The 24,373-nt window shown below is 46.1% G+C and overlaps 6 protein-coding genes across 6 annotated transcripts; 5 read left to right on the top strand and 1 right to left on the bottom strand.

Annotated features, from left to right (window-relative positions):
• Positions 1–1,202: 1,202 nt before the first annotated feature.
• N7509_000006 (uncharacterized protein) lies at positions 1,203–1,647 on the top strand (the record flags this gene model as incomplete). Its single annotated transcript, XM_056624653.1, has 2 exons — positions 1,203–1,220; positions 1,324–1,647. The coding sequence occupies 2 exons, from the start codon at positions 1,203–1,205 to the stop codon at positions 1,645–1,647; spliced, it is 342 nt and encodes a 113-aa protein (XP_056494754.1).
• Positions 1,648–3,716: 2,069 nt separating this feature from the next.
• Positions 3,717–4,524, top strand: N7509_000005 (ankyrin repeat domain-containing protein; the record flags this gene model as incomplete). Its single annotated transcript, XM_056624652.1, has 2 exons — positions 3,717–4,144; positions 4,173–4,524. The coding sequence occupies 2 exons, from the start codon at positions 3,717–3,719 to the stop codon at positions 4,522–4,524; spliced, it is 780 nt and encodes a 259-aa protein (XP_056494753.1).
• Positions 4,525–6,917: 2,393 nt separating this feature from the next.
• Positions 6,918–7,319, top strand: N7509_000004 (uncharacterized protein; the record flags this gene model as incomplete). Its single annotated transcript, XM_056624651.1, has 1 exon — positions 6,918–7,319. The coding sequence occupies one exon, from the start codon at positions 6,918–6,920 to the stop codon at positions 7,317–7,319; it is 402 nt and encodes a 133-aa protein (XP_056494752.1).
• Positions 7,320–7,370: 51 nt separating this feature from the next.
• On the top strand, positions 7,371–7,825 carry N7509_000003 (uncharacterized protein; the record flags this gene model as incomplete). The annotated part of the gene is made up of 2 exons (XM_056624650.1): positions 7,371–7,594; positions 7,735–7,825. 2 exons carry the CDS (start codon positions 7,371–7,373, stop codon positions 7,823–7,825), a joined length of 315 nt encoding a protein of 104 aa, XP_056494751.1.
• Positions 7,826–8,998: 1,173 nt separating this feature from the next.
• On the top strand, positions 8,999–10,063 carry N7509_000002 (uncharacterized protein; the record flags this gene model as incomplete). The annotated part of the gene is made up of 1 exon (XM_056624649.1): positions 8,999–10,063. One exon carries the CDS (start codon positions 8,999–9,001, stop codon positions 10,061–10,063), a length of 1,065 nt encoding a protein of 354 aa, XP_056494750.1.
• A 13,377-nt stretch (positions 10,064–23,440) lies between these two features.
• On the bottom strand, positions 23,441–23,737 carry N7509_000001 (uncharacterized protein; the record flags this gene model as incomplete). The annotated part of the gene is made up of 1 exon (XM_056624648.1): positions 23,441–23,737. One exon carries the CDS (start codon positions 23,735–23,737, stop codon positions 23,441–23,443), a length of 297 nt encoding a protein of 98 aa, XP_056494749.1.
• Between the last annotated feature and the right edge of the window lie 636 nt (positions 23,738–24,373).

Here is a 24,373-nt window from a genome sequence, read left to right as displayed (position 1 = left end):
ATCGACTTTCTTTGATCCAAATCACAAAGGAATGCTTGCGAACGGCGGTTCTGCTGGTGACGAGTCTGGTATTTATAGCATTTCGGCCAGGCATTCAGTCTGCGTGAATGAGATCATCATCATCAATTGTGAGGGCTTAAACACAAACTACTCTTAAATTGCAGCCAGTTAAACACATGGTTATTTATCTGACACACCATTTGAACACAACATTTCGAAGACATCGCATTTTTCCTGGCGACTCGATATATGCAATTCCTTTTATCACTGTTGGCACCGTTTAAACAGTGGTGAGCATGCCGCAGAAAAGCATCGATGACCCGTTTCAACATTTACCACCATGGGCTCGTACATTATTGCAACAGGTGAGGCGGCGACATATCACACCATTTCATTTCACCCACCAATATGAGCACGACACCCTACCCAATGAATACCTCATCAAAGACAGGCAAATACCATGCCATATTGCGGCCCTGGATCTCTACCAGCCAAACTGCAGGGTTATTCACTGCCTACCTCGTATATCGGAGAAAAGGGAAGCACACCTACACAATACCAAGCAGATGCAAGCTATAGTACAGCGCGGGACTGATTCACACAACCCCATTACAACAGAGTCCCTTGTATAGTGGGTCAGATATTAGGTCGATTACGTTTTCGTAGAACAAACCTCTGCGATCAGCCCCGTCTTTGCAAAGGCATTATCCACATCAATCTCCTGGGAACGAAGCGCATGGGGGGAAGTGGGTACTACAACAAGGAAATATAAGCCAATTAGTGCCATCAATGGCTCACATGCGTGCAAGTCGACTATGAAATGATTGGTGGATATTTGGCCATGGCTCCCAGGAGCCTGTGGGTCGTTTATATTGATGCGATCATTGGATACCGATAATAGATCGGAGGAAGAATGAGCCAATCGGTGCTATGAATGATCCACGTCTGCCACAAAGCCCCCGTAGAAATAATTGGCATAAATTTGGCTGTGAGCTCCTGGGAGCCTGAGCCTACCATAACACCTACCATAATTGGATAGGGCTGATACAATTATGTCCACAACGTACCCATGTCTCCTCTCCTTGAACCCGAGATAGGAACGGCATTACGCACTGGCCACTGCGATTTAGGTGTAGCCTTTGCGGGCATATTCAAAACACAAGAATTCTGAGTAGACTAGGCCAAAGTATACCATAATATTCATGGAAGAATCAATCGGAGTAAGACAAACAGCCGAAAAGGGTTTCTAACGAGGCCCCGGCTAGAACTGGTGGTTTAAAAAAAAGTACTGTATTTATTAAGAATGAAGTTGAAATGAGGTAGTACCTGGAATTCCTTTTCGCGCGCTCGGCAATCGCTACTGCAGCACGCGCAGCCAACCTCCCCTCGACAATCGATCTCGTCTGCACAACATACAAGTCTGAGAAAAGAGATGGGTCGCCGCCGGCTGTGCTGCAGGAGGAGTGTCTTCATGGACACCGACTTGGATTCAATGGCAAGCAGTGTATTCACCCGTCGCAGGTGAGTGTTGCGAACGATACATTTGGTCCACAGGAGGAGGAGACGACGTGGGCGGTGCGGTGTGCGATTGCTGATGATAAAGCTGCTGCCGCGGGCGCGGAGCTTGGACTCTGGATGGTAAGATGATTGATGTGCCTGTTGCGCAGAAGGCAAGGGCTATTGTTAGAAAGGCTGAGGCCGTCGGTGTCGATATTCAGGCATTCAATGGAAATAGTATTTACTGTCAATACACAAGGATATCTCACATGAGTGAGGGTAGTTTCAAGGTTCAATTGAGGCTATGTGAATTGTTCCTTGATACTATTCAATACTATCATTGCCTGATATAATATGTAACTTCTCGTTTTCCTTCTTATACCTCCAGGGCTTGAGTAATATCAAGGACGTGCTCGTTGAGAAACACAATATTCTATCAGGGTATATGACCAGGAGAGAAGAAACTGATTGGGGGAAAGTTGTCCAAGTAACCGATATCTTCAAAAGAATAGACATTGCTGGTTGGGAGCATAGCCATATGAAGAGTGTCTTCAGAATGACTGGCTGATCTTGGTTCGGTAAAGACATGGATGTTGCCACGATTGGTTCCCACCTGGAGGTAGTGGTTATTCGAAGTAAATTCGATTGACATCTCCGAATAAAATCACCGACGCTTGAATCTTGATGACAAAGATAAGATCACTCAGTTTTAGAGATGGCTCGGTTGATTTTCCACGTATAGAACATGATAAATCAGGACGAGGCGCATGTATTTATATGTTCTTCGCCCATGACCTCGCTTCGGGCCGGGTGTCGTCCATAACGTGCAATGGTATGGTAACGAGCTCTGTCATTCCCAGGACTCAATAAGTTCACAGCCAGGCCAGCGCCAATCATGTTTACCAAGGCTATATAGTGGGGCATGCATGGACCCGGTTGGCCCATTTTCATTGGCAAACCTGATCTAGCATTAATAGCATCCAATGATGCTATGATTTGGACGACCCACATGCTCCTGGGAACCATTGCCTGATATCGGCCAATAATTTAACTGAAGACTCGTGTATGTGTGTGTATTGTAATCCGTGGCACTATTTGAGTCATATCTGCTTATTGTAGTACTCCCTTTCTCGCATCCACTTCGTTCCCAGGAGATTGGTGTGGATATTGCATTGACAAGACGAGGATGACGGCAGACAATTGTGTCGAGTTCCGAAAGAGGAAGTTGACCACATTTTTTAACTCTGGTTAATGGTTCAGCGCGTGCTTAGATTCCATAATATTGTTTTCGCATGTAAAGTGGGCGTAAACACCCATACAAGCTACTAACACCGTGACAGGTATCGACTAGGCATGACTCAAATCATGCTGTCGTAATAATTTGGTCGTATTTTCCTAGTCACTGAAACAACCTGATCTTGCAATAATAGGGGCGGTAGAGCTGCTTGGGCCTCCGAGGGGACTTACGGCCTTCCCAGGATTGGAACAGATTGCTCTAGGATCTGGGATTGAGATCCTTGAAGCTTCAATGCTTGTTGCTGGTACTAGAACGCAAGCGGTACTAGAACGCAAGCGGTATCCCGTTGAGGGCGCAGGAATTGAATGCGGTTCCATACGACGATATAAATTTTGTAAGGTTAGTCCTTGCCAACGGGATGTGGTATAAATATAGCTGCGGCCTGCTCTTTTCTCACCATTTATCCTCAACCGCTCTTCTCACTCGACTCTGATTACTTCCACATCTCAGATAGCCTCACAAAACCTCTCAATGGTAAGTTACATTACATAGAATGGGATCAAGGGATTGCAGCACTGACTTTTCACTCAGTCCAGCATCATAAAATTACGTACTCGCTTTTTGAAAGCCCTCTCTCAAGAGAATGTCGAGAGCTTTTTGGATGTATTGAAATGCATGAATGCACATGTCGATATATCGGATTCTCAGGGTCGAACAATGCTGTGGTACTATGTAAAGACGCGGGACTATCAGAAAGCCGAATTCCTTATTAGGTGTGGCGCAGACCCTACTGTGGCGGACTATGAAAGGGTGGCGCCCATTCATGTTGCTTTAATGCAGGGTGACGCCATCGACAGAATCATAGCCAGGATGTTACTGCATTCTCGACCGACTGTGCCCGTATCTGAGATGCTTCAGAACGGCCCGAGTCTCGATGAACTTTTTTTCAAACCACGCCAATACTCCTGACAGCGCCAATACCATGAAGCTTCTTCTGGAGCTGGGTGCAGATGTCAATATTATCCTTAACGTGGACAACGAAACACCATTGATACAAGCAGTGCGCTACGGTGACCTCAAAGTCATCAACGTACTGCTAGAACACAGGAACATCAATCTCTACGCGAAAAATCGGTATGGGTACACGGCATTGCATGTTGCTACTTGTTACAATCAGCTAGGTGCAGTCAATTTGCTCCTATCCAGCGAACGCCTTGATGTAAATTGCAGGGACCACCAAGGCAACTCTGCCTTCTGGCTGTCTGTACACCTCGGGCGGGACGATATCAGCGAGCGTTTTCTCAATGACAGCAGAGTGGATATCAATTTCAGGGGTGGCACCAATCCGCGAAGGCAAACCACAGCTCTCTACATCGCCTGTTTTCGCACTGAGTGTCCGGATGGTTTCCTGTATTCTTTCATCGACACATTTACACAGAGTGAATCCAAATATCCAAGGAGATGGCAGACAAAGTCCTCTTGGAGCTGCTGCTTATCAAGGCGCCTATGAGGTAGTGGATATGCTGCTCAAGGCAGATGGTATTCGGCTCAACGCAAGTGACGAAAGGGAAGACGATCCTCTGTGGTTGGCAATCCAAACGCGTTCAATGTCGGTAGTTCCACTTTTCTTGAACGACAGCCGACTTGACATTAATTGCCAGAACAACCAAAAGGGAGATACTTATCTCATTGCCGCAGTTCGCAATGGCAATCTTCCCTTTGTGAACAGGCTATCGGATTTAAAGGCATTGAGCTTACGAGAAGGAATAAGGAGGCTAAAAGTGCGCTAGACGTCGCCCATCAATTGAATCACTCCCACATCATCCAAATGATGGCCGGTAGAGGGACTGAGTGTTGATAGGCCTCTCAATGAATGGAACTTGAGCAAATTTTGACCAGGGCTTCTCAACAAAGTCAGTACTGTAGGAATCATCAATGACCAAGCACTCTTTAAATCACCTATATAGCCATTTAATCAAGATCGTCTTGTCTTTCATTCCACCCATCCAGCCCTTTTCCAGGCCTCTTGAAAGTGTCGAAATCAAGCGCGTAAAAGTAGAGAAAGGGATGGATGGGATTTCAAATTATATCGATGTTTGTCACTAGGATAAAACAGAGAGCAGCAGCTACCTGATATAAACTTACGGTTTCGTCGGCAAGGGATATCCTAAGGCTCCAGTAGTCAAAAGCCTGGGAAACCAGACCAGAGCGTTTTCATTCCTCCGGAATAAAGGACCACACCAACACCAGATAATTACATGGACGGTCATTACACGGAGCCTCTCTAGAAGATGTTTAAGCTCTCTGCGTACAACATAGAAGGGGTCAATGCCTAGGAGTTCGGTAAAACACAGCAAGCTGTTGAGGGTCTCACGTATCTTTAGATGAAGATCGTGTCTTTCAAAAGAATAATTACTATTCAGAAGGCTCTAGCCGACTCTCAGATATAAGACGTAGCGCGAGAAAGCAAAAAAGAAGGATGCCTTCTCGCATTCAGGGAACTAGATGCGCCATGTGGGTCCCCGTTCTGCGTCAGCGTGTATGCCTTTTGTATATCCCTGACAGGGATTTCCAGGGTATCACGTTTCTCTCATAACGAGCTTTTCTTTCTTAGAAGCAATCAATACAAATATTGCCATGACTGGTTCAAGATATAAGGCCACGCGAGGTATCAAAGTATCGTCTTGCATTCAGAGGATCCCAGGTATGTTCCCTCTGGATCAAAGCCCATTGTCAGTCATGTGCATAATCTATATTCAAGATATCTCTGCTGAGCTCGGTAGTATGCTTCGATTCATCCAATGAAAGTAATTTTATTCAATTATAAACAAATTTAAACAAATTCCTCTGCACAATCAAATATATAGCCCGACCGCTGTCTTTGAAGGTCGTTTGAAAACATAAGTGCTTCTCAATCACGTTTAGAGTAGGAAGTCCGGTTGCTACCACATAAAAATTATCAGCATTGAAAACACTATGCTAGCCGAGACCAAATCTCGCATGGGCAGTATCAGATTCATTGTGGCGTAGTCGTATCTGAAAAACTTCATTGCTGCTGAAATCCTCGGTTCAGCTTCCAGTCACATAGTCTGATCGGTGACCTCAAGGCCTTTCTGACAACTCTAGTGGAAAAGGAGAAAGAGAAGGTCTTTCTATCTTGACCATCGCTTTCCAGGTATATTTTGTGACGCTCTTCCTGCTTATCCCAAACCTCTTTTATCCTCAGCATCAATAAGTTTCTGCCGCCCCAGGAGCTTATTGATGCTGGGCGTTGTGGAGAAACAACAGTCGCAATTGAACGATGGAAAAGAACTTGGAGAATCGCACTCCTTGGTACAGAGGATAGGTACCAAAAAGTGATTCATGAGGAGGGTCTCGATATTGAAGTACTATTCAAGGAATTCGGTCCAAGATTGGTAGAATTGGGCAAAAGTCCCTGGGATATTCAGGCGAACGCTTTGGCGAGGGCTCCTTTTTGAGGGATGGTGAGGGGATGTTGTGTTTGTTTAGTCTTGATGATTTCCTAGCCAAAAAGCGCTCGCGCATAGGTGGTGATACAGAGCACCTTCTAAATCTGCACTGAGTAAACCGCTGTATCCGCACCACACATACCTTTTTTCCATGGATTTCAAAGCAATTTAAACAAGCTAGTGACTTAGCTCAATACGCATCACGGTTTGGGGCATATATGGATTGAGATTTGATACCTTTTGTCAACTGATATGCTCTTTCTGAAGCGTGAGTCGTCTGCAATATTCGTGACATCAATAAAAAGTTTCTTGAGCTACTAAATTCCTGGCGCTACTTTCTAAGCGCATCAATGGGATCTGTCTTTCAGTGGTCAACACAATAAGCATCTTTTCTCACAGAGCCTTTTTTTTATACATCTAGCCGCTGATGATGCCATTTTTTCCGCTATATTGAATCAACGTGGCGGAATCAGATTGAGCTTCAGTACAGGCTTTCCACTCCCACTTCGAGGTACATTTTTACTCAAACCTTTCTAGATTTTCTCGATAAGTTCCAATACTACTGTACATAGCAGTCGGACTACACATCAAAAGGACTTCTTTCTGTCAAGTTCAGTCTTTTCTTCAAACCAGCCGCTTTCTCGGTCTCAAAATGGCGATTTGGTCCCCCTTTCTGACAATCCTAAGCCTCCAATTGATTGCTGAAGCGTCTAATGCTTCTTCCAATCTATCTAGTCTCGTGGGCAAGGCCGAAAATCCCCTTTCGTGAGCGCAACGCTGGTCTTTATGCCGCGGTATTGGGTGGTAATGGTATGATTTCCAATGGCTGGCCCAGCATTGACCAATGGCTTGGGTCCTTTGAATCTATGTTCGAGAATAATCAAGGTGTGATATCCGTCAGCTGCTCCCAATGGAGTCTCCCCAATAACTCGCAAGACGAGACCGATTCCATCAAGGATGCCATTCACCAAGTGGCGAAGTCGAGCGGCGTCGACGCCCGCTTCATTTTGTCAATCGTCATGCAAGAGAGTCAAGGGTGCGTTCGTGTTCAGACGACTGACAACGGTGTAATCAATCCGGGACTAATGCAAAGCCACGAGGGCTCTGGTTCATGAAATAAGGATGGAATCATTCAAAACCCTTGTCCCAAAAGCGAAATTCATCAAATGATCCTAGATGGTGTTGAGGGAACCCCAGCCGGGCCCGGCCTGAAGGCATTGATAGCTCAGGAGGGCGGTTCGACAGACGTGGCTTCATTTTACAAGGCCGCCCGGGCGTACAATTCTGGTACTGTTGCCTCTAGCGGTAACTTGGGTCAGGGGATTGCCACTCACTGCTACGCCTCGGACATTGCCAATCGCCTTTTGGGCTGGACCAATGGTCCTAGCCGGTGCGCTCCCAATATTATTGGCATGTTATCTGCTGCACATTGGGAGGGTAAGAGCGCCAGTGCGTGCGACGGGACGTCAACTACCACACCTTCTCGATTAGTTTCCCTGCCTCATGTATTCCCTTTTTCATCTCACCCAGAAGCAAGCTCGCTTCATTCACCGTATACTTCAGCTTTTGCCACCACAACTTCTGCGCTGATCTCTCTCAGCACGGCCCAATGTGCTTGTAGTAGGAGGCGACTTCAAGTGTAGGGACGTTAGCAGTATTTCATGCTATCCTTTACCTTTTTTCTTGTTGCGTCTGGTTTTAGATCTGTAGGCCAGTGGTCTCACTCAGAATTCAGTCTTTAAATACAGCATTGGATCTTTTAAATACAAGGATAATCCCATGAGCGCCTCGGGAATTGATATCTTGATTTTGTACAATAACTAAAGATGAGGACTCGACTATTCTCGATTCAGACTAAAGCTCGCCGACCCAAAAAGACGGAGCAGCCACACTCATTTGCTGTCTGAAGACTTAAGCATAAAAAATAGCACGCTAGTGCGACGAGAACGGTTACTTTGATCTTAAGCTAAGTGCAAGGCTTTGACGTCAGTCAATACCGAAGAGTAGCTATGAGAGATGAGAAGCGTCCAACATGGCTTAAATCGAAATGATGAAGGACGCTTGGGAACTATTGCTCCGCTGATAAGGAATTAAGAATTTTTACGAGTTAGCAGTCCTTTAGACAGCGCCTGTGTAATGGCTATCACGTCTCAACGTGCCCCCCCTCATTTTACGAGAGGCGGCATAAATGAGGCCATCTGATCTTCTTCTAATCACTAATCATTACTGACATTTTTTGGCTGATCAAAGTTGAAGGTGATTCACATGCTGCATTTGGTTCCGTCGTACATTGAGGCCAGGGTTTGTACGTTCAAGCAAGTGCTTGCGGATCTGCTTTTCTGATTGACAAACTTATGAATTAACTTCACCGAACAGCTTTTGATTGCAATACAGTGCAAACGATGTAGCTATTAATTGAAAATAGAGCACAATAGTGCTATTTCTGGTATCTGCGTTAGGTCGTTCGGAGCTGATATAAATAGCATTGAGAGTCTATCCAGATGCTGATCACCTCACCCCATTGCTCTTTCATTGTTCTGTTTGCCGACAATGCTCACTCCGGAAAAAAAAACGTGCATGTGGTGATATCGGCAAAGAAGGCAGCTTCGAACACCTAATCGATGAATACTCGGCCCTGCAACTTGGGGAACGGGCAGCAACTGAAGGCTCATTAGCCCCCGACAACGCTGATAGCGGCGAAGCCCAGCCATGGATAAGTTACGTCAGTGATCAGCAGCAGCAAGACATCGAAGAGGTTGACGATGTAGGAATTGAAGAATATGCGGAAGCGTGCATGGATACGTACCGAGCATTGATGAAGAAAGGGAAGCTCTCGTTTTCGGAAAATCAAATGCTTGGAGAGCTTCATAGTGTTCTGAGCGATTACTACCTAAGCGATCCCCAAAAGTTCGATGCACAGTTTAACACAGTCGACGGCCAGCTCCAGTCAGAAGATCAAGAAAAGACTGCGAGTACCCCAGCCATGCACTCTTGTCATAGTAGTCATTCTGGCCAAAGAGTCAGTGAGGACCCATGGCGTCAAGGTAGCCCTGAAGCTACCGGAGATCTTCAGACTTCGCCATTTCTTTCAGATGATATAGGCCGCGAGAGGCTTGTGGGGATGAGCGACTCCGAATTAGAAAGGGATGCCACGGAGAAGAATCATTCTGCCGATCCGTCTTCGATGGGAAAAGAGCTTGGTGCGGCGGGCTCATCTCGCCAACGTAGCAACCATTTAGAAGGTCGCACCGATAATGCTACTCCTGACAATGGGTCTCTAGTCAGCCTATGTCCAGTCAGCCATAGCGCATCAGAGTCGGCATCCAACCGAGCCACCACTAACAATGATCTAGTAGATGGGTGGGGAAGCTTACGCCGATCGACGTTCGTGATCATCCAATGTGGACCGCATCACGCAGCCAAGTATCGATTCGAGTACCGGTTGAATTATAAAAACGACTCTCTGGCTAGCATCTCGGATCGCACCAAGCGAATCTCTGCCCTGGAAGATATAGACAGCTCTGGTAATCCGATGTGGCGGTATACGTCCGAGAACGTAAAGGACGTGGTTGGGGTGGTTGCAGAAGCACGCAATCCATGTAAAGATTACGAGACCAACCCATGCATGTGGTTGAAAGTTTATTGGGAGAATCTGAAGCTCGATGATCAGGAAAATCTAATTGGTGGTTACTTTTGGGTTCCAAGATGGGAATTTCCCCGTTTCTGGGGCGGCAGCCGCTTATCGATGCTAAGGATACGAGAGCTTTGGGACCAGCAAGAAAAGCGGCACCAAAAGCATCTAGAAAGCAGTGGTCAAATCGCAAAGGGCCACCCTCTTGCTCCTTTCCCGCTGGATTGATCAAATGGGCTTCTGACTCTGCGATCAGCCTCTGAAACAGCAAGACTAGTAAGGAAATTTAGTATAGTATCATGAAAATCGTTCCGATATCATCGTACCTCAATGACTCTAGTATTGCTCTTGCAACTGAAACATGGGCTGGTATCGACGACTGCTAAAGTTTCAGTGGGGATGACCTTGCCTCAACAGGAACCAGTTTTTGAAGTAGAATTTAATCTTAAATGTGAAGCCCGGTATTGAATTCGGGCAGGTCATCTTTGTACAAAGGAAGTTTTCTTACTTTGCTGCCTCACGCTACTTCTTGAATCTAGAGTCACTTGGAAGCTTTCGTTGATATCAATTACCCATCCGAAAAGCAAGTTTATCATCAGCAGATGTGCGAGACTCTCACGAAGCTAAAGCAAAGTAAATCTGGGAAGATGGACCCTTGTTATTACAAGGGAAGAGTCAGTTAGTTTCCTGTATAATCCTCATGTGCACGATCCTCAGTGAAGTAATTGATCAATCTTGAACGTAGCTCTCAGGAGCCTGCATATTGCGCATCGTGTTCCAGTACTATTATGCACACGACGGATAGAGTGATGCCTGCCAAGTAATTTTCAACCAATCGGTGCCACCAGTGGCCCACATCCGTAGCATAGCCCCGTTAGACACGGGCTAGGACCTGCTAAGATATCGACACCTGAAATGACAACTACTGGAAGAAACTCTGTATGGTGCCAAATAGACGCAGCATTAGCTTGGACGTGTACTTTTCCAACAGTGATAATCGCCCTTTTGCAGAAAACGAAACTTAAGGCGGATCACAAAATTGTCCGAGTTCCACCAGAACAGTCCCTCGCCCACTAAGGGCCAAATTTAGGATTCGGACATTTAAGGGGGATTCATTTTGGCCGAATAAAAAGCAGAGATCTCAAGGTAGGCCACAAAACTGACAGCAACAAAGAATTGGGAGCTTAGCGATGGCGAATGAGTAGTATTTTTGTTCTGGGGAAACTAAGGAGGAGCAATTTGCATACAATATGTAGCGCGAGGAAACAAAACAAAGTACCAGCACTTACTAGAAGCATATGTACTAATATGTATCCGGAGCGAATGAACTCAAGCAAAACCAATTCAAGATAAAAACTGATTCATTCAGAGTTAGACATGCACTGATAGGCAAATTGAAACCACCCCTTTAGATGCATATGCTTGATTTTCAATACACGGGCTGTACCAATTTATCATGCGAAGCACAAAAAATGCGGGTTTCCTGTCTAACTAACCGATCATTAGTGGGAGTTGATTTATCCCAGCATACGGTGACCTCGGGGTAGGCGAGGTGTAGTTAATATAGTATTCATCTATCGCCTTGAGACCGTCACGGGAGTAAAACAGAGCATCAAAAGTGTCAAAATCTCAATCAATTTCTTGATTCCATGAGTCCCTTGAACGGCAGAAGAAGATTATGGAATATATCAAGGCTGTAAGCAATGAGGCAAATTATCAAGTTGCATAACCTAGCTGTCTAAACAAGTTTATACATCCCGTTAACGGCATCATTTCAGGAACGCCAAATTCTGAAGTACCAGACGTCTTTAAAGTAGAGGAATGAAAAGAACTTTAGTAAACACACTCCAGATCTGTATTATCTGAGCCATAGGGTGTCTAAAAGTGCCTTCGGGCACCGTGTCTATGATCCTTGAGATGATCGTTTTTTTGGGACTTGGAAGACGCAGTCTTGATGATAAAGTTTTGGCTTAGGCCGGAAGTACACTCAGTGCCGTCAGGCATTGGCTGTTTAGATGTCCAGATGCCTCCAGCACAGCGCTGCCAAAAAGTGCCTCCTATGCAGTTCCAGATCCCTTCTTCAAAACATGACCCTGCGAGCGTACTAGAGCTGGAGCTGGAGCTGGAGCTGGAGGCGGAAATAGAGCTATTGGAACTGTCGACAGTAGAATTGACCACGGAAATGGCGGAGGCCAGGGTTATTGGAGCGCTCTTGATAGAGCCCGCACATTTGGTGATGTAGTTCGCCACATTCGCGGAAAGTGACCCGCTGGCTGGAGACTCTGCAGTACTACCAGCCGTAGTGGAAGGTTTATCATCGGCAGTTATGGCGGAAAACTTGGTCGAACTGGAGACTTTAGCCGAAAGGACAGAGTCCCCAGTAGCACTATAGCCTTCCGTTCCCCAGGCAGCAGAACCGGTGAAGCAAACGTTGTCGTCAAGTCCAATAAGCCTTTCGTCAGGTCCAAGATACTCAATAGTATTGCCTGGATTGGGAAAACGAATATCGTACAGCTCCCTAGTCAAGCAACCATTGATGCTGGCAATGAATAGGGGAGGAAGGTCTTCTAGGGAGGTTTCCTCCATTTCAGCGGATCCAAATCCCTTCGAGGAAGAGCTACTCTCGGTGATGGTTATGGGGGCACAGTTCATGTACATCTCGTGATTACCAAGACGGTTAAACCAGGTTCAGGCAATTGTATATTCGCCCGCTTGAACACTGGCAGGGATGGTGTAGTTGAGTGAGAAAGGAGTGACCATCGTTGGACTGTTCCCCATGCTGACTTCACTCTCGGTCGCATCCATACACCCACCCTCAATTGACTTAATGACGCTCCATGTAGTATCTTTGCTAGGGGCACGGTCCGAAGTAATACTGATTTGACAAGAGCCACCACCGTGAGTAGTACCCCCGTGGAAGACCATGGACTGGCTCTCACCCTTTACCATATGGTTCTCCTCAATGACAGAATAATCGCTCGTGATCTTGCAGGGGAAGTTGCTTCCAGATGCGTCAAGAGGAGAATTATTTGAAGGGTCTGAATTGTAGGGACAGGGTCGACCATGACTAGGTGAGCTCCCACAATGGAAGCCTCCATCATTGCAGCTACCGCAGTAGCCGATTTGAAGAACATCGTTCAAGCGGCTTCAAATTTGGCTGAAGTTCTTTCTCAAAACAACTTTACTCTGACCATCTCGGAGGAATCAAAATTTATATAAATAGTTTGAAAATCAAAAATCAAAAGGATTTGTAGGAGGAATAGCAGTGTACGTTAGAAGTACAAATTCATAGCAAGAAATGTATGATGGATCAAAGTTTCGAAGTCCCAGTCTCGAGACCTCGAAAAGCGCTGGGGAAAGAAACAAAATCGGGTAACAAGATACCGTTCTTTTTGAGGTGGAGCTTGATTAAAAGAGGAAATGTTTGTTTGTGTCAAAAATAAGTCTTGAGTCGCCCGAAAAGGACGGATGAGGGTTTCTTAAAATACTGACAGGAATCTTGGTGTTGTTTCACAGAAAAAACAGCAACTGTTTGAAAAGTGAATGCGAAGGGCGTAAAAAGACAGCAACTAGCCTTAGCCTGTAACTTGGTGCCTGCGAGGCATACCATAAATGCGCTCAACTTCGGAAGATTATTAATGCGCCAGGCGATCACGTTACAGTACTTTCCAGCACCTGGTCCAACCGAAGCCGGCCACCTTTCTTTGCTCATGGACCCACTATGATCCAACCCTTCGACAAATATCAACGAGGTACAGATCCCCTGTAGCCTCACATTTTCAGTTGTCTGATAAATCTTCCATCTCCCTCCCTGAGCACTTCACTTCCATCTCCCTCCCTGAGCATTTCACTTGCATGCTCTTGAACTGAAAGTTGCATAACCAGTGGGGCTCTGGGCACCAAATGAGTCAACTTGGTTACCCTATGAAGCTCGGTAACAGCCTATCTGTTTGACTTCTCTTCAGTTATCGAAGATTTCTGCTATGGTTCGAGGAGGCCGCCGAAAAGAGGATGGGACTCGACATTCGCCCGAGCGGACAAGAAGACCTACCAGCGATGAAAACGGTAATCCTGTACCTTTTGAAGGCTGCGAATAAGACCCTAATTGCGAAATAGGATTCCAAACTGCATCAAGAGACGAGTCAAATTTTCAAGGCGAGTCCCATGATAGCGGTTGCAACTTAGCCCAAAGGCCAAATCGTTGTTCAAGTGACGGCAAACATTTGCTTCTCAGTGGAACAAGAAGAAAATCACGGATTGTCAAGCTCGCGATACCTTCACCTAAGTCTCAGCCAAAGATGTCTTCGAGAAATAAAACCGATGCTAGCATGCAATCGTCGAGGGAGTTCACTGGGTCAGTGATATCATTCTCATCTCAGGACGCCTTTGGTGAGCAGATACCTAAGCGGAATAGGACGGCCTCAGAGACTTGCCGGACCACCCGGCAAGCAGTACGAAGGACTACAGAGGCTTCGAACACAACTGAATACTTAGCTGACCTACACGAACGGAGTTTCCACGATTCTTAGCGACCGCAAATTGGAACTTTATTTTATCCAATAAATTCGGGCACATCAAACGATCTGTCAAAGAAAAACCAGACTACTAATAAGGTGGAATACAGTAACTCTTGTGCAGGGATGTGGGAGGGGATCCGGAAGAAAAAATTTCAGGAGAATCGCGGCCTACAACGCATTTTCTTCGCCCTCCATCGGGGCACAAGTTGACCGAAGCAAATTCTAAACTCCGGATATCCGAGTCCTCGCCTCTGAGAAAACTGGCTTTGGAAAACCGGCATCGAAAAAACAATGCTCAGCTCAGTGGTGTCCGTTGCTCGTCTGGCTTCGATAATTTTGGTGAGAAAGACTCATATCTTGGAGCCAAGTGCGCCCCAGCCGATTTTCTAACCATGAATTTAGCGGTTACCATATATCAGAATCCAGGATCAGGCAACTTCAGTCATGAAGCCTGGAAAATTCATGATCAAAAAGGAGGCTCTTACGGAAGCAATAATCGAAATTTTGATCGATTCGCCACATCTCAAATGCCGCCTAATGGTGAACTGCGGCAGGACTCCTACACGCTTGGTCGTGAATTTCAAACTTGGGCAAACTTTGTCAAAAAAGTCAAGTTAACAATAACCCCATTGATTAAACTAAATGAAGTTAATCAAAGGGAGATATAACAATTTGTTCGTTTTGTACCCTATAGACCTATAGAAAGTTGCTCTGCTGCGCGGAAAGGAGATACCACGCACGTCAACATCGAATTAAGCGCAAATTCGCATGTATTGGTTAACGTAATTCATCGGCGGTCTGCCACTCTAACACCATTATGTAGCCTTGGATGAGGGAATTTCAACTACTTTCGTTAATTAGTTGATAAATGACGATTTTTGCATGAATTGACCCTGTGCCCAATCTCCCCGCATCAATACACCTTGGCGGAGATCTTCTCATCAGCAAATCTTGCTGAATAGGCATACCACCTTGCGCATGCGATAAGGACTCGTAAAACTCGACTGGTCTATTTAATTACTAAGCCGGCTCAAGGTCCTGTTTAACAGGTAGGCTGCCTTCATCTTCTGCCAGATATACACGAGATTTAACACTGCCAATCTATGTGATCAGCCAGCGGAAGCGATGTACAGAGACACTGATCAAATGGTAGAAAAACTGCGGACCCCATCAAGCGTTTGAAAAATTTCTCAATATCAAGCTTTGGCCACTTGAATAAGATAGGTGGAATCAAACAGACTGTTTCCTCGTATACCGGTAAGATCCTTCACCCGTGGAATGCGTCGCATGAAAATATTTATGCAAAGGCCATGAACTCTACCATGTGAGCTTGCACAACCTTTTTCCGGACCAATATTGTTGTGCAGCCACAGCCGGTGGCCGATATTCCATTTTGCTGATATCTGCGCACCAAAAGAGCCAGCTCGTGGTTGATGGAAGACTTGGCGGGGAGAGGCAGCTGATTTCAACGGTTTCCCGAGAAGTTTATGGGATAGAGAGATGATGTGTAAAGAAGCGAGCACGCTGGCCCAACTCCGGAACGGAATGGCTAAGTTCAATGGTTTCTCCACCGAAGCAACTTCGCAGAGACGGATTAATGTGCATGTAGACAAACAAGAGAGACCGTGCAGCACTTCCTCTTTCGATACCAGAAGTGGACCCCACACTGGAGCGACATATAGTTCTTCTGGGCACAAAATCGCCGTCAGATGATCAAAATTTGACGCCCAACTTAGAAACAGTGCGAGCCTCAATACTGTTTGCAATCGCCACGGGCCGACTAGACGCCGCCTAGCTATGTCAACCAACACAGATGAGGCACTCCCCTCAAATAGCCGCACCTATTTCCTCGCGCCATAATGGGAAGATGCGCTTCAACTGCCGAAAATAGGGATGTGAACACTCGAAGAGGCACTGTCAAGCCAGCCAGCTAGAAATTACTAACCCACAAGAACCATCCCAAAATTGGTAGCTGAGATGACATCTACGAAAAGCATGTATTTATGGGCTCTAAGCAGACACGGCATTTGCTACGAACATATACTGTATGTATTTATTTATTAGTGCCACTTGCCCTTTCAGCTGCACCGCCTGGTGTTAATAAATTGTATGTGTGTGTAGACCACTTCTGGGCTACATTTAGAAATAAAAGGCTATGATAGGTTTGACGGTGGCTTCGCTCCAGAGAATGGCGTGACTACCGATATTCTCCGACGCAATAAGGTCTTGCGTTTTCCAAAGCAGCTGGGCTGGTGATGCATTCAAGTGGAGGGTCGTAGGTGTGCTTGTAAACGAGCTTATAATTTTCGAATACCGGACGAAAGGAGAGGTGTCGGTAGAGCTTCAGTTGCATCTCGTCAAGGTGGAGGTCTGGGTCATCTGGGCTCGTGAAAATCCAACAAGGGTTCCCAACAAAGTCACGGCCTCTTTGACGTCTCCATTCTGGCCTAGGCTGCCAGTTGGGGTAAAAGATCTTCTTGTCAAGAGACGACTGAGGCGTGCACAGTGGTACTTGATTGAGTTCGAACTTTTTGGTGCCATGATTTCTGCGAAATCTTGTAAACTGATTCAGAACTCTTCCCATGATATCGGTCTGGTTGTTGAGAAGAACAATCCCACAAAAGCAGGATATGTTTTTCTTCAAAGTCACAGTGCTTTTTGAAGACGAAATGTGGGAGCTAGCGTAACCTATTTAAGTCTTTTGGGCCAGGACTATAAAAGCACGCCCTTGTTAATTTGCAATTGGATTCTGGTTCAGTTTATTGCGCGCTCAAATTACGCAAGACACCATACTTATAATTATCCTCATTCATTTTGGAGGTTAGTGTAAATAGAAAAGAGGTAAGGATAAACGAGATTCCATGCCTCATGAAAAATGAAGCAGCCTGCTAATTATGCGGCCACACTCAGCTTCGGAGATTTTTGAAATTCATGGCACTGATTGGCTTATACCTCTTTGCAGCGGTACCCAGTTTCACATATCCACCTAGTTCCCGGGAATTCGATGTGGGTATTTCTGACGGGCTATCCAATTATGTTAGGTGTAATGGTAGGCTCAGGCTCCCGGAACTCATAGCCGAATTTGGACCTATCATTTCTAGGCTGGCTTTATGGCACATATGGGTTATTCATGGCACCGGTTGATTCATTATTCCTTCGCTCTATTAGTGGTATTCCAATGATCGCATCAATATTTATTTATGACCCACAGTCTCCTGGGAGCCAAGACCAACTATCAACCAATCATTTCATTGCAGGCTTGTGCGCATGTGGACCTTTCGTGGCACTAATTGGCTTATATTTCTGAGTAGTAGTACCCACCCGCATCCGTTCCCAGGAGATTGATGTGGGTAATGCGTTTGCAAGACGCGGCTGACCGCAGAGGATTGATCTTCAAAAACGTAATCGAACTAATGACTGGCTCGCTGTACAAGAAACCCTGTTATGAGATGGGGCTGCGCAGATCAGTCCCGTGCCGTCCCATAGCTTGTATTATCTTGCTATTGTGCAGGTGTGATGGATTTTCTCGATATGCGAGGTAGGCAACGAAGAACCCTGTGGTCTGCCTGCCTTTGGTGAGTTGCTGTTGCGTGGGCTAACGGGCTCATCGCTGGTGAGTGAAAAGAAATGAGATGAACTCGTCACCTCACCCGTCGCAATAAAGGGCGCACTCACGGTTTTGAATGTTGATAAACGTTCTCGGTTCTTTACTGCGACATCGTCACGACTGTTTCAACGATATCTATAGCCGGAAAACGTTTTTCATGTTCTTGATCACCAGGCGCAAAACGCAATGTCTCTGAGAGCTGCTTTGAACTAATGATGAAATGTTGAGCCAGTGATTATCTGAAGAATATTTCATATTTGAGCCCTCACAATTCATTGTGATGATCTCATTGACGAGGACTGAATGCCTGGCTAAATCTTTATAAATACCCGGTCCCCTCGCTAACAGAACAGTCGTTCACGATCATCCCTTTGTGATTCTGGATCAAAGAATTTCGGACGTAATTTGTCTCTGCGGCTACTTTTTGGTATGGAGATTGACCTCCAAATCATACAATGAAATGAGCTGAGCTCTTTTATTGTAATAGCCTAGACTTTCTCAATAATCAAGTCTTCAAACAGTGAGTGTAGCAACCCAGTCTTTTGGAATCATGCTAATGCAGAAGATACTGAACATCAGCCCCGCCTCCACTATTCCTCCGAGAACCCATTGAGCAAACCTTCACGATCCTGAATGATCCAAGCTGTGAGCACAGTGAGTTGAAAGTTTCCTTTCTAAGCTGCCTACTGATGATTGATGACAAATATATTTCATCCACAGTTCCCTTGGCCCTTTCAGAAGCAGTGGACAGCAATAAGCAACAATGTAAGTCCATAAACTACGGCAAAATTACGAGCAGATTTTATGTGCTGACGGCTCCTTCATAGGAGCAGTCTTCTTATCTAAAGTCGCTCGATATCTTGTAAGTCGCTATAGTGCTTTGCCCTGCCTACTCCCCAACACCCGGTACCGCATTTCGATTTTCGTACGATAGCTATCAGTTGTTAGCTCTCTGTTCCCGATAAATATTGCTGATGATTCTTTTTCTTCATAGGCGAGCTTCAATATAACCTCGACTTGACCGAGCTATCCCCATAGTCCTCTAAACTCACCAGCCGCATTGGCCTGATCGGCCAAGCCACTGAATCTCACTACGCTTGCGCCTTTGTTGTTCTGAAGACGTGGTTGACACAGTCACTTCACCTGGCTTATTAGCGGGCCCAATTCAAAGGCTTGATGACCTCTGCTTAGCCATGCAGTAAAATTCCAATGTGTTTTCATTCGTCTCTCCGGCATTACCCTGTCCGAACAAATGTTGACAGTCAATGTATTAGCAACTCGCAGTCTTCTCACGGCTATGAGCCTCCTGCCGATGTCCGATCCGAAGGCTTGTCAGTGGCCATGAGCCGGCCTCACTGTTGACCGAGCGAGCCATCGGAGCATCCGCGAACAAAGAGAGGCCAAGAATCGATGACCACCGAAGAAGGTAACGATTTTCCCGGGAATAGCATCGGCCAGCATATTGAACCGACTTTTTGGCCTTCATCTGAGGCCAGATCTTCAAGCCCTGGTTTCAGCTGGACAAGCTATCAGACAGCTGCGGCTTAGATCCACCCCCGATTCCTCGCGCGAGAGCAATTCTTCTCAGGTCAGTTCCTGGTTTTTCCTTAAACAAATACCATGAGTCTGTCCGCCAATGATGCCTTGCCCTGATATGATTAGGGGATTCACCTGGCGCTCGTATATCGAATACGAAACACCTATGCATTGGAAAATGTGGCCCTTATCCTTTCCCCGGGTACGAAGTGATTTCAGCCTCAGTCCAAGTATGACCGAGTGAAGCTTGCCATTTCATCCCTGTTCTGCCTATGCCGATGCCAGACTGCACTGACGGCAAGTCTACGCCACTCCCAGTCACCAGTGTTGTAACATGAGGCTGGTGCATATCACGAACCAAGCCGAACCATCGAAACCAATCTCGAGGAAGCTCTATATAGTCTCTGTCATTCCTTATGCACAATCAACAATAATATTCCTCTGAACAACAACAACAACAACATCAACAACAACAACAACAACCAGAAATCATGCTGACAGGGAGAGGTGGTGAAACAGCCCTGGTTCGGCTGTTCCCGCGAGTACGACCGGGAGAATGTGTTATGGCTGATATAAGGGGTCTCATCCAGGCCACGAGCATGGCGAGAGGCGAGCACCTACTTTGTCACTACGTCGTTATGCTCAGAATGCCTGCTCGGCGTCACCACCAAATGGCATGGACTTGCCGGCAGAAGCAGACTCATGATGCTCATGCTCGGCCAATTGCCGTGAAGATCAAGGTGTGTCTTGCTAACCTCAAATATGTAAGGCCTTTCCTGATATCAGAATGAGAAGACGTGTTTATTGACTTCGAACGTAGCCGCAGATGCGTTCCACGCGACTCAGGGAACGACGCGTTACGCCACGTAAATTCTCTGCCTTGTCCTTCCCGCGGTCCCGCGGAACGCGTTCGCGGTTGGCCCCACGATGGCCCCCCCCCCCCATTTCAAGATCCGCTGATGCTCACTTCGCTTGGCATGTTCCCATGTTCCCTTCTCCCTAATTTCTCACCTGACTTACTCGTTCACAAATGGACCACGTTTGCTGGATATTAAGTTTCCCACCCACCGCATTTTGAAGAGTAAGAGGCCTTGATTAGCTTGATTTCTACTCTTTGGGCTTCGCGGGTTTCGCCCAACCTCATTGCTCATCTGAACTTCTGCAGAGGCTTTCTGTCAGCATAGTTTTTTTTGGCGCCATGACAAAAAGAAAAAAAATTCAGCTATTCTAATAACGCGCAGACCTCGGTGAATTCCGCCTCTGTCGTGGAAACTGGACAAGCCGCGCCTATCCAGACAATTGCAATCTCGATGCCCTCGACGGCGGTCCGTACCAGACCCATTACTATGGCTGTCAATGGCACGTCCACAGATAACTTTCATGATTGCTCTGCCAATGGATTGGATGCAGCGAAACTTTTTTCACTGCGGAGGCCTTATATGTAAGCTCTTCGGCTGATAATTTGTCTCCAAAAGGTCTAACTGTTGTTGCGACACAGGAGGACCTCTGCGGGTGGCATGTTGGCCGCAATATCACCAAAACCCCCAGCTTAGCATGCCAATGGGGCAATTGCAATGCTGTTGCTACCAAGCGTTACCATATGACATCCCATGTCCGGGCCCATGTGCCCTTTAAGCCTCACAAATGTCATGTCTGTGATGATTCTTACAAGCGCCCCCAGGATTTGAAGAATCATGTCAAGACGCATGTGAATGACTCGGAAATTCAATCTCCTGAAATGGACCTGAAGCATCCGAATATGATATTCCCTAGCAATCGGAAAGTTTAATCTCCTGTTTCCGCCTATCTCTGGAAGCTTTAGTCTTGTGGCGTTGCGATTGCTCCCTTGGGGTTGGAGACTGGGCAACAAGTATTGGATCTTATGAAGCATTGTACTTCTCGCATGATTGGGTCACTATAAACTCCGTTGTTGACTGGATTGAAGGTTCAGGCTATGCTGCCTCAGCTGATTACTTCCAGAGTTCGTTGGTGTTGTTGTTGTGATATGAGGCTTGCGCAGGCCAGGAACAAAACCGGAACGTCGGAAATAATCCCGGGTTGCATATACGAAGAATCAAGTTGATTGCAAATCAACTTGACCTTCTCGTGTTGTATATATAGCCTCCTGTATTCCCTCTGAATAAATAACACAATTAAAACCTCTGAACTACAACAGTTGTTAGTGGCAGCTTTAAGCATAGAGCGCCTCAGAACTACGAACCACACCCTCTCCGTCAGCCAGCAAATCCGCCCCCTATGGCAATGTGTACTATTTTGTGAACCAGAATCAAGATGGGACTCACGCATATGATCATAATCCTGGCTGCAATGCGCTGAGCGGCTTCTCCGGCGACTGAATGTGATATCCATTTAATCTCAACTCTTATATCACGGTCGGGTAGCGTCCACTGTGTCGCTATTGCGGTGCAACCTGCCCTTGCGCGTTTGATCCTCCTTACAAATCTCCGACTAAGCGAAAGTTTTCTCTTCGTCGCTACCTCATCAATTCTCAGCACCTGTGCAGCTTACCGCAACGTCCAAAGCTCACAAAAATTACGGAATTTTTTGCCTTACACTGCTAGAGTGCACACATATAACAATTTGTCGTCGGTCAAAGCCATGTTATGTGGCTCTAGTCAGAATTCCGCGTGGGTTGAGGTACAACGAAGCGGCTTGCTCAATTTCCATAATGAAAAAGGGGACGAGGCGAATTGCAAGGTCGCGGAGGCCCTAGTAAAGGGGAGCTTGTGCACCGCCAGCAATAATACAAGGTCTTCGACGCAAGGCATTAAATCCCAACCAACTTCTTTGTCTACCACAACAATCCATGTGTCTGCTGACAGGCCCATCGGCGGCCCCGACGACTTCTTCGGACTCAAGCAGCTCTTCGAATATAACAGATTGCTGAACACGAAGAATTGCCTGGCTTTGTTTGTTTGTGCCAAGCTATGATGTTTCTGTTTTATGGATCAAGTCTACCCTTTGCCTATGGAGCCCCAGAGCCCAGCGTCGGATGTTCTTCTTTTCTTGCATCTCGTTACCCAGGTTGTCAACTCAACATTACGTCTCAGAGTCGATTTTCTCTATATCTGATCCCGCCCGGAAAGCAGATTAGACGATTAAAGGGCTAACTCGATTTATTGCAAGCAGGGAGTCAGGATTATAGGTGGCGCCAGGGCACTCACATATCTCTTTTACAACATCCTGGCGAACCAGACGGTGTTAAAGGTCCCAGTGCTTCAAGCTTGGCATCGCCCGGAGATGAGCCTTTTCCCGCGGCGAAGCGAAAGAAAGTGAAAATAAACATTGCCTTCTATATTTGCAGGTCAGTCTCATTGTCATCTTACTATTAGCTTGTCACTCAATCTTGGTATGCACACTCGGCCAAGTGGAGGACAGGATCTTGAACATTCCGGTACCATGGTGTCTGCTACCACTAAGGAGGATCTCAACATAACAATCAACGCACATTTTTGGGCTCTATGCATGAAAGAAGAACCCTATTCTTCATTTGGTCCCAGCGAGTGATGTTGCTCGTCAACTGGCGATGCCGAGCTGGGTTAGATGAGCTTAGACAGTCCCCAGCTTTCACGAACAGTGAAGAAATACCCCTGGAGGAATGCGGTGGCCACTTGATGAGAATCTCTGCGAGAGTATTCAAGCCGAGGCAAATGAAGCAGGATCACTGATGCTGAGATTGAGCTTCCACACAAAGAAATTGAAATCCTGTCGACATCATGTGAGCCTAATCGAATCAGCTCATCAGGGCGTTGTTCCATCTCCATGTCACCTACATCACAGCGTGGTGAAGATCAGTCAAAATGCAACCAAAGCGATAAAGATGCAAATTTGCCTTCATCTTCGAATTTATTTGTCGTCATCACCATTTCACGTTCGGGAGCGGCACATGAGGGAACCTGACGATGACTCTTGAACTGTTTGGTTTCATAAAAAGAAAGCGAGCCTGATCAGCGTCATCATGAGGAGCTGAGCGCTGGCTTTACGCGCGACGTGAAATGATGCGTTATCACGCGGAATCGATTCCATCAGCGTCAGAAACTGGCGGCGCATATAGAAAACTTCTTCGTCGAGACGCATATAAGAAATCGTCACACTTCCTTTGACGTTGCCATTACTTTTTGGCTTAATGCGTGCTTCCATTAACGCTGAGCGATTGTTATCCTCATTGAGAGACTTATTCAGTACATACATTTCATTTAGGTTTCCTGATATGGTAAACATTTTAGAGGTTTATCCATGTTTGAGAGCGACAGCAGAACTGCTGGCAACTGCCGATGAAAACTTCACCATTGCCAGTGAGAACTTATGAAGGAAAAGTTATCGGCAGAACGATCATGTTGGAACCAATCAGGCCAGCTTCAGTTCCGTCAAAGACGAATGACTTTGCATTCATTGAAGCAAGAAAACATTCAGCGGAAAAATCGATATCTTCCCGAGCAGATCACGGGTCATTACAGCTGGGATCTTAGACGCTTAAGAGCCGGTGTGGAGAAGCGAGATGTCTTTGCGGACCAATCAGAGGAAGGCTATCAATCGCTACCAGCAAGACATGAGAGAGTGTCTGCTCGACCAGGCGAAATATCGCTCGTTGCCATCTTTATTTGGAGCCATAAGAGCCCTCAATGTTGGTTGACTACGATCATTGACATAGACAGTCGATCATCACAAACTGACCTTTATAAAGCTCATGCTGAATAATCTCAGGACTAGTAACTGGTGCCTTTCCATGCAGACTTTATACATTAAAAGAAAATATTTTGATTTTATTTGCTATATGACTGATATCATCAGCTAATGGCGATCTATCCAGGATGAGTATGTTAACCTTGCCACTTCAAGTGAAAGCAAGGAAAAAAG

The sequence above is a fragment of the Penicillium cosmopolitanum genome, assembly GCF_028827165.1.
Source record: "Penicillium cosmopolitanum strain IBT 29677 chromosome Unknown utg000001l:1.0-706529.0:1.0-706990.0, whole genome shotgun sequence".
In the NCBI taxonomy this organism is placed as follows: domain Eukaryota; kingdom Fungi; phylum Ascomycota; class Eurotiomycetes; order Eurotiales; family Aspergillaceae; genus Penicillium; species Penicillium cosmopolitanum.
The sequence above is the reverse complement of the archived record's forward strand: the minus strand, read 5'-3'. Positions and strand labels throughout refer to the sequence as shown.